Here is a 9,122-nt window from a genome sequence, read left to right as displayed (position 1 = left end):
GCACTGGGGCACGGCTGGTGCTGCTGCCGTGCCTGGGTCAGCCTGGAGCATCACTGCTGGCTGGGGCTGCCCCAGCTCTGGTTGTGCTGGGCTGACCTGCTGCTTGCCAGCACTGTGGGGCAGCAGGGCTCGGCTGGCACCCAGCAGTGGAGGGTGTTTGAGGTGCTGTGCCCTCTAGTCCATCCCACTGCCAGGGCTGTGATTCCCCCAGTGATTGAACAGACCTGGCCTTGGGCTCAGGGTGCTGAACCGCTTTTAAAACCCTCCAAATGTCCCTTTTGCATCTCCAGTGGCCTGACTGGGATTTAATTCAGTGCTGTCCTGTTTGTGCCAGTTCCACACCTGCTCCAGGTAACACGGTGTCTGTCCCATCCCCCTTCCTGCAGGAAGTACTACAAATTCATCCTGACGAGGAACTTCGAAGCCCTGAATTCGAAAGGTGGTGGGAACCAGGTCTCACTGCTCAACATCATGATGGACCTGAAGAAGTGCTGCAATCACCCCTACCTGTTCCCTGTGGCAGCCGTGGTATGGCCCCTGCCTTTGCACCCTGGGACACGTCTCAGAGTATTGGGTGGGGGCTGCTTCCGTGGTGATTTGGTTTGATTAACGCTGTGGGTTTCCACGTGAGTGGTTTCATGCAAGGATTTTGTTTTGGAAATGCAAGTGAAGTTCTCCATGTGGTTAATGTGTGTTGTCCTCACTGGGGCTGACCAGGTTGCCTTCACAGGAGGCCCCAGTGCTGCCCAATGGATCCTACGATGGGAATTCTTTGGTCAAATCTTCTGGAAAACTGATGCTGCTCCAAAAGATGCTGAAGAAGCTGAGGGATGGGGGTCATAGAGTTCTGATCTTCTCGCAGGTGAGTACAGGGAGGGATTAATAATAAATACATTTTTAAGGAGTTTATTTTTGTCCTGATGGGAAATTTGTGTTGGGAACAGACAGAGATAGGTGGAAGAGCTGCTGACAACTTCTCCCCCAGGCAGCCATGGCAGTTGTGATGGAAGGGCTGTGTCCCAGCTCTCTCCCAAGGGAGTGCTTGTCATGTTTAAGAGCTCTGTTAGCTGGGGATGGAGAGGAGACAACAGTCACGGTGCTCTCCTTTGGAGAAGGACTGTCAGACACGATTCCCTCCTGCTAACAGAGCTGCCTGCAGAGGAGGAGATGCAAGTGTTGCTCCTCTGGCAGCTGCCTCTTGGCCGTGCTCTGCTGTTGGCCACACTCTGCCATTGGCCCTGCTCTCCCACCACCACCGTGGCCTCGGGGTTGCAGTCAGGGACTGCAGCGAGGCAGGGCAGGTCCCCAAGGGAGGCAGGGGGGTTTGGCCATGCAGAGTCGCTCATGCCAGGGTTGTCTTGCCCTGCAGATGACGAAGATGCTGGACTTGCTGGAGGATTTCCTGGAGTATGAAGGCTACAAGTACGAGCGGATCGACGGGGGCATCACCGGTGGCCTGCGCCAGGAGGCCATCGACAGGTTCAATGGTACTCGCCTTCCTGCCTTGCTGAGGAGGGGGTGAGGGGATGGCAAGGTCTGGCTGGCAGTGGGGCAGCTGCCTGTGCCCAGAGCCTGTGCCCTGCATTGGCTGTGCCAGGTCCAGCTTCCTGAGGTGCGGCTGTGGCTGCGTTAAACCCTTGAGTCCTTCCTACAAGGAACCCTGAGCGTGCCAACGGCCACTCAGTCAGAGGGCAGATCTCCTCAGCAGATGACAGAGCTTCCCCTTCATTTTGGAGCTCTGTTCCCCAGTACCTGGTTCCCAGAGAGTGATGTGTTTTCACTCCTTGCCTCCCTCTTGCCTGTCGTCTCCGAGTGGCGGTTCCCGCTGTCCCGTCCCTCCAGCGTGGTGCTGCTGCTCTCTGTGAGCTGCTCTCCTCTCTGTCTCACCTGTTCCCGCCTCTGGCTTTGTTGTTCTCAGCTCCTGGGGCTCAGCAGTTCTGCTTTCTCCTCTCCACTCGCGCCGGTGGTCTGGGCATAAACCTTGCTACGGCTGACACTGTCATTATTTATGATTCTGACTGGAATCCTCACAATGACATCCAGGTTTCTGACTTTCCCTTTTCCTTCTTGTGTAGTAAGTACCTCTCTGGCTCTGCCCTTTCTTTGCACACCCTCACTGGGATTTCAGCCTCTCGAGAGCTGCTGATACTTTCTGCTGTGTTTGTGGGGTGTGTTTCTGCTCAGCAGCCCCCTTCCCACACCCTCTGGCCTCATCCTGTCCTCTCACTTTCCCGTGGGGTTGTCACTTCCTCCTCATGCTTGTTCTCAGCTGGGTGCCCTCTCGTGTTGTGCAGCCTGGAGGGTGAGAAGCCTGGCCCTCTGGGGTGGTGCAGCTCCATCCTCTGCCCACAGGCGTTCAGCAGAGCTCACCGCATCGGGCAGAACAAGAAGGTGATGATCTATCGCTTCGTGACCAGAGCCTCGGTGGAGGAGCGCATCACCCAGGTGGCCAAGAGGAAGATGATGCTCACCCACCTGGTGGTCCGCCCAGGGCTCGGCTCCAAGTCAGGTTCCATGACGAAGCAAGAGCTGGACGACATCCTCAAGTTTGGGACGGAAGAGCTCTTCAAGGATGATGTGGAAGGTGAGGTGGGGGATACTCTGTGTGAGGCAGGGCCCTCTCTGAGCTGCTGGGACTCACTCTCCTCTCCTTGTGCCCGCAGGCATGGTGTCTCAGGGACAGCGGATCACCATGCCGGATGCTGTCACCCCTTTTTCTGACACACTGTCAACCAAAGGGGGTTCAGCGACTCCCAGCATGAAAAAAAAGCATGGTGGCACCCCACCAGGTGTGTAGGGCTCCTTTTTGGGGTGTCTCGTCCCCCTCCCTGGCCCCACAGCTGACCTGAGCTTGCCTGCCTCGGGAGCAGGCTGTCCAGCTGATCTGTTCTGCCATTCCCCTTGCTCTGCCCCCCAGGTGACAATAAGGATGTGGATGACAGCAGTGTGATCCACTACGATGATGCTGCCATCTCTAAGCTCTTGGACCGAAACCAGGACGCGACTGACGACACGGAGCTGCAGAACATGAACGAGTATCTCAGCTCCTTTAAAGTGGCCCAGTATGTTGTGAGAGAAGAGGATGGTGTGGTAATGTGATCAGTATCATGTCTTACAATCACCCCTTTGTGCATCCCTCTGTGGTTCCTCCGCTCCGTCTCCCATCCCTGTGAGCGTGTGGCACAGGGCAGGACCCCTCCCTGTTCTCTCTCTCTGCTCGAGCACCTTGTCTCTGGCTCCGCAGGAAGAGGTGGAACGTGAGATCATCAAGCAGGAGGAGAACGTGGACCCTGATTACTGGGAGAAGTTGCTGCGGCACCACTATGAGCAGCAGCAGGAAGATCTGGCCAGGAACCTGGGGAAAGGGAAGAGAATCCGCAAGCAGGTCAACTACAACGACACCTCTCAGGAGGACCAAGGTACGACTGTGAGTGCTCGGCTCCTGGCTGGGCTCAGGGGACAGACAGACCAGCAGAGCTGTCACTCGGCACTGCTCTGAGCTGGTGGATTGCCTGGCTCTGCACTTTCCAGATTCCTAAACTTTCCGGGACAGAAATTCTTCAAAGATTGGGTTTGTTTTTATTTTTTCGATCTGTTAAATCAGGTTTTGCTGGAAAGACATGTCTGTGGACAAAGTATTTCAAATTTTTTTTTTCTGTATATCAGAATGCTAATTTTGGAAAACCTGAGAATGTGATTTCCTGTTGCTGCAACACCCCCCCTCCCTCCTACTGCCTGGCATTGGATGCCTGTCACACCCATGGGCAGGGTCTGACCTGTCCAGCACATCCCTCCCAGGCGGGGTCTTCTAACCTGGACTCCCTTGTGCTCTGCAGAGTGGCAGGATGAGCTCTCTGACAACCAGTCAGAGTACTCCATCGGCTCCGAGGATGAGGATGAAGACTTTGAAGAGAGGCCAGAAGGCCAGAGTGAGTTGATGCATTTGATGCTTCCTGGGACTTTGCTCTGTGGGAAGCCTCTGGCACTTGGGAGCATCAGGAATGTCTGGGTTGGAGGGACTGGTGTGCCCAGGGCCTCTGCTCAGGGGGATATGACCCTGCCTGCTGTCAGGTAAGGAACTTCCCAGGGCAGGGAAAGCAGCTGGCTTCTTCCTTGGCCTCTGCAGGACCGTGGTCCCCCCCGAGGACCAGGCATGGTCCCCCCTTGCCTGGGAAGGGCAGAGGAGTGTCCTGGCCTGGGGCACAGTGGCTGGAAGGGACCCCACAACCTGGGCAGCTGCTCTGGTGGGTTCTGCTCCTGTCAGGAGGGAGTGCAGGAATCCTGGGGCACACGAGGTGTCCTTCCTCACTGCATGGCCTGTCCATCACTGTGGGTGCTTGGCTCTAGGTGGCCGAAGACAATCCCGGAGGCAGCTGAAGAGCGACCGGGACAAACCTCTCCCTCCTTTGCTGGCAAGAGTCGGGGGGAGCATCGAGGTGAGGCTCAGCCTCAGAGCACGGCTGATGCCATCGTGCCTGGGCTGCCCTGGGCTGTGGGCTGCACCCCTCTGTGCTGAATCGCTGGTCCAGCAGTGTCTGTCACAGCTGTGAGGCTCTGGATGCTGCCGAGGCTGTGCTGTGATCCCAGTGATGCCTCCTCTTCCTGCAGGTGCTGGGCTTCAACGCCCGGCAGCGCAAGGCGTTCCTGAACGCCATCATGCGCTGGGGAATGCCGCCCCAGGACGCCTTCAACTCCCACTGGCTGGTCCGGGATCTACGAGGGAAGAGTGAGAAGGAGTTCAGGTACAGGGAGTCCTGGCAGACAGGTGAGGTTGGGAGCCTGCACCCCCTCACCGTGGGCTCTTTCTGGGGAGGCAGCAGCTGTTTCATTGAAAGGGCATCTCTTGTTCCCTTCCTGGGCGTGAGACTTCTCTTGGCCAAGGGTAACAGGGGACCACGTGGGTGCTGGGCTGAGCAGGGAGATCACGGGCCAGCACTGAGGTCTGGCCTCCCTGGCAGGGCGTACGTCTCTCTCTTCATGAGACACTTGTGTGAACCCGGGGCAGACGGTGCTGAGACCTTTGCGGACGGGGTTCCTCGGGAAGGGCTGTCCCGCCAGCACGTGCTGACCCGCATCGGGGTCATGTCACTAGTGAGGAAGAAGGTGGGTGACTAAAATTATAAATGGGCCATTTCAGGAATGTTCTGGGGACTTGACCCAGCAGGGTGGGTGCAGCGCTCCTGCTGCTCTGGGAGTGACCAGCCGGGAATGTCCCAGCTCTGTTTGACCTGATGGTGTGTGTGTCCATCCCAGGTCCAGGAATTCGAGCATGTCAACGGGAAGTACAGCACCCCGGATCTGGTTCTTGAGGGCCCGGAGAGCAAGAGGTCCAGTGAGGTTGTGTCTTCAGATCCCAACACACCCGTCCCAGCCAGCCCAGCACACACACACACAGCACCAGGTAGCCAGGGGGTCCTGGCTGGGGTCTGCCTTGGAAGGGAGGTGGGCAAAGACACCAGGGTCTCTTGCAGGTGCTGAGCCCAGGGAGGCCCTGCTCAACAGCTTCTTGGCTTTTCTCTTCCTACAGACAAAATAGAAGCACAGCTGGGGTTCCATGAGGAGAAGGACCCAGTGGAGCAGAAGCCCAGGAAGGTGACCGACAGCCAGGTGAGGTGACTTCATTCAGCATCTCCTCTGGGAAGCCTCCCTTGGTCTTCCCAGGAACTTGGGGCACTCCCTGGGGAAGGGAGGGCTGGGCTGATCTGGGGTGGGTGTTTGGTGTTAAGGTGCCTGCGAGTGCTGAGAAGGTGGAGAATGAAGAGCACCCAGAAAGCTGTGACAGCAAGGAGAGGCTGAGGGAAGAGAAGCAAGAGGAGAGTGAAAAGGCTGAGCCTTCTCCTGAGCCCCCGGTGAAAGGTGAGACTGTGGCTCTTCTCCATGTCACTGTGGGAAACCTGAATGTCACAAGATCCTGCAGAAATTCCTGAAACAACAGGTTGTAAATTGTGAGAAATGTTCATTTGGGGGGGGGCATTTTCTGTTCTTAGCAGTAAGTTCCTGCAGATTTCTCAAGGAAGAGGGAAAAGAAAATATGTTTTCTTGATAAAATGCAGAAGAATGTTCTGTTTGAAGTTTTTTGAGGACCTTGAATGTACGAACAATAGTTGCTTTACCCTAAAAGGGAAAGTGTGTCCAGACAAGCAGGTTGTTCCCTGCAGAGTGTTTCTTTTAGGCCTGTTCCCACCTGCAGACGAGGGGATTCAAGAGCAAGAGAAGCCTTTGGAGAAGGTGGAGTTGAGCAGCAGCCCAGGGAAGGGGGAGGACAAAGAAGTCAAACCAGGTGAGGTGTGAGGAAGCTTTGGAGTGAGAAGAGTGGGAAGAGTCCCTGGAGTGAGGCTGGTGCCCGGTGCAGCGATGGAGTGCGGGGTGATGGTGAGGACGCTGCTGACACCAGCACAGCTGCTGCTCAGGAACCAGAACAGAACCCCACTGGGGTGGGCACTGTCTGTGCAAACAATGGAACCTGCCAGGAGGGGCAGGGGCAGCTGCTGCTGTGGGGCAAAGAGGGGATGGAGGCTTTTCCAGCAGTGACTGTAACAGGGAGTTCTCTCAGGGGCAGGGGTGGTACCACGGGGTCTGGTGGTGGAGCACGATTAGACAGGCCAATTCCTTGTGTTTGCTGAGCAGATGGCAAGGAGGAGGACAAGGAACAAAGTGAGGCCCAGCAAAACGGTGACAAAGAGGAAGAGGAGGATGGGAAGAAGGATGACAGAAACATGAACTTCCGATTCATGTTCAACATTGCTGACGGTGGCTTCACGGGTAAGAGTGAGAGATGAGGACTTGGCCTCTCCTGCAGAGCTGCTGCAGAGCTCTGAACCTGTGCAAGAAATGTGACCCCTGTCACAGGCTGTGAACGGGCCAGTGCTTCGCTGGCAGCAGCAGAGCTGGGTCTGTGCTGTGCCCGTGGCCCCGGGAGCTTCCATCGCTCTCCTGCCCACGCGCTGTGCACTGACCTGCAGCCCGGCTGCCTGACCAGGCTGCTCCCTTCTGCTTCCACAGAGCTGCACACGCTGTGGCAGAACGAGGAGCGGGCTGCCATGTCCTCCGGCAAGATCTACGACATCTGGCACCGCCGACACGACTACTGGCTGCTGGCAGGAATTGTCACGTACCCTTTGGCTCGGAGGCAGCGAGGCGAGAGAGGCCTCTGCGGGGGGCGGGAGCTGGGCTGGTGGTGACAAGCAGGGAGGGGATTTGGGGCCACTCTGGGGTGGTGGGCAGGCTGTTGGCTGGCTGATTCTGCCCTTGACACTGCCCCTGCCCCAGTCACGGCTATGCCCGCTGGCAGGACATCCAGAATGACCCGCGCTACGTGATCCTGAACGAGCCGTTCAAGTCGGAGATACACAAGGGGAACTACCTAGAGATGAAGAACAAGTTCCTTGCCCGGCGGTTCAAGGTGAGGGGCAGGTCCAGGGCTGGTGAGTCCCTGCCAGTGGGGGAACCACAGCAGTGCCCCGAAGCCAGGGGAGAGTTTGCCAGAGCCTTCTGGGAGCAGAGTTGGGAGTGGGCTTTGTGAGGGGCTCCGTGGTTTACTGGTTTACACTGGAGTGGGGTCTGGTCATGAATCCTTCCCCTCCTGCACCTCCCAGTTGCTGGAGCAGGCCCTGGTGATCGAGGAGCAGCTGCGGAGGGCGGCGTACCTGAACATGACCCAAGACCCCAGTCACCCGGCCATGGCACTGAACGCGCGGCTGGCAGAGGTGGAGTGCCTTGCCGAGAGCCACCAGCACCTCTCCAAAGAGTCCCTGGCTGGCAACAAACCTGCCAACGCCGTCCTGCATAAGGGTGCGTGCCCACAGGGTGGGAGGGAGCGTGCCCCGGGGCTAGGAAGGGTTCTCCACCCTGACCCTGGGAACCCAGCCAGGAGGTTTGTCCCCGTGTGGCGTTCCCTTGGCCAGGAGCTGCCTGCTCCTCCCGGCTCACTGGGTCCAATGGGCATCCCCCCCTGAGCACCACCTGCTCTGCTCGCAGTGCTGAACCAGCTGGAGGAGCTGCTGAGTGACATGAAGGCTGACGTGACACGCCTGCCCTCCATGCTGTCCCGCATCCCGCCCGTGGCTGCCCGGCTGCAGATGTCGGAGCGGAGCATCCTCAGCCGCCTGGCCACCCGTGGAGGGGACCCCACTGTCCAGGTCAGCGGGGACAGGCACTGAGCCCCGCACTGTGGGGGTCACAGTAAAGGCCAGGGCTGCAGGCCCACGTTTTTTCTCCCTCCTTGCCTCCCCAGGGCTCCTTTGGCTCCTCCCAGATGTACAACAATAACTTTGGGCCAAATTTCCGTGGTCCCGGGCCAGGTGGAATTGTCAACTACAGCCAGATGCCTCTGGGACCCTACGTGACTGGTAGGTTGGGGTTTTGCTCTTGAGCAGAGGAATTCAGGGGGTGGATTTGGGCGGTCCAGAAGCATCGCCAAAGGACAGCAGTGAGCAAAGTGTCTCCCCTCTTGCCACAGATATTTAGCCGTTCCCATGATTTTCCCCTGCAGCTCCCATTCCTAGCTGAGGTAAGGCTGCGCTCATGGCTCTCCATGCTCCGTTTGCTGGGGAACACAGTGGGGCTGGGGGCTGTGTGGGGGTTCCATTTTGGGCTGCCCCCCACTGCCGGTGTCTGGCTGCCACCTCTGGCAGATCCTTCCCTGTGACCTCACCAGGTGCCTGAGGTTGGCAGGCAGGGAGGGTCCAGACCTGGCTGACGGGCAGCCCTCCCTTCTCCTCGCAGCAGCCCCGGGGGACAGGCCTCAGCCCCCGGCCCCGAGCCACGGCTGCCAGAGGACAGTGGGGGAATGGTGCCGGCATTGCCTGCGTGGAAGATGAGCTGCCACCGGTGCTGCTGGGCTGTCCCGCTCCTGCTTCAAGTGTGCTTCACCCGCTGCGGCCTCCGCGGGGGCGGCAGGGCCGGGGCTTCGTGTCCGTGTACATTTTTTGCACTTTCTTCTTGAAGACTTGAAGAGTTTGTCTGGGCGAGGTGGGCCGAGGGGAGGGAGGGGTGGAGTCGCGGTGTTTGTCTGGTTGTGTTGGCACATGTGGGACCTGCAAGGGCCATTTTCTGCATCCTCGCTGCATTTGAGTGAGCCCACACCTCCTGCTGCCCCGGAGGGAGCCCTGGCACCGCTGTGG

The 9,122-nt window shown here is 58.3% G+C and overlaps 1 protein-coding gene across 1 annotated transcript in view; it reads left to right on the top strand.

Moving 5' to 3' along the window:
* CHD5 (chromodomain helicase DNA binding protein 5) overlaps nt 1-9,116 on the top strand; it is a 22,450-nt gene extending 13,334 nt beyond the window's left edge. Inside the window, 24 exon segments of the mRNA XM_027702131.1 lie at nt 291-528; nt 731-862; nt 1,370-1,487; nt 1,919-2,043; nt 2,353-2,584; nt 2,664-2,789; nt 2,918-3,090; nt 3,245-3,419; nt 3,837-3,929; nt 4,348-4,436; nt 4,609-4,742; nt 4,959-5,103; nt 5,254-5,401; nt 5,528-5,607; nt 5,727-5,856; nt 6,191-6,280; nt 6,628-6,762; nt 7,003-7,111; nt 7,270-7,402; nt 7,596-7,791; nt 7,978-8,138; nt 8,234-8,348; nt 8,459-8,509; nt 8,725-9,116. Coding sequence (XP_027557932.1) covers nt 291-528; nt 731-862; nt 1,370-1,487; nt 1,919-2,043; nt 2,353-2,584; nt 2,664-2,789; nt 2,918-3,090; nt 3,245-3,419; nt 3,837-3,929; nt 4,348-4,436; nt 4,609-4,742; nt 4,959-5,103; nt 5,254-5,401; nt 5,528-5,607; nt 5,727-5,856; nt 6,191-6,280; nt 6,628-6,762; nt 7,003-7,111; nt 7,270-7,402; nt 7,596-7,791; nt 7,978-8,138; nt 8,234-8,348; nt 8,459-8,466 — 3,085 coding nt within the window. The 3' untranslated portion in view covers nt 8,467-8,509; nt 8,725-9,116.
* Nucleotides 9,117-9,122: the final 6 nt, after the last annotated feature.

Source organism: Neopelma chrysocephalum, unplaced genomic scaffold (genome assembly GCF_003984885.1).
Source record: "Neopelma chrysocephalum unplaced genomic scaffold, ASM398488v2 Primary Assembly neopelma1_180, whole genome shotgun sequence".
In the NCBI taxonomy this organism is placed as follows: domain Eukaryota; kingdom Metazoa; phylum Chordata; class Aves; order Passeriformes; family Pipridae; genus Neopelma; species Neopelma chrysocephalum.
This window is presented reverse-complemented; position numbering and strand designations above follow the sequence as displayed.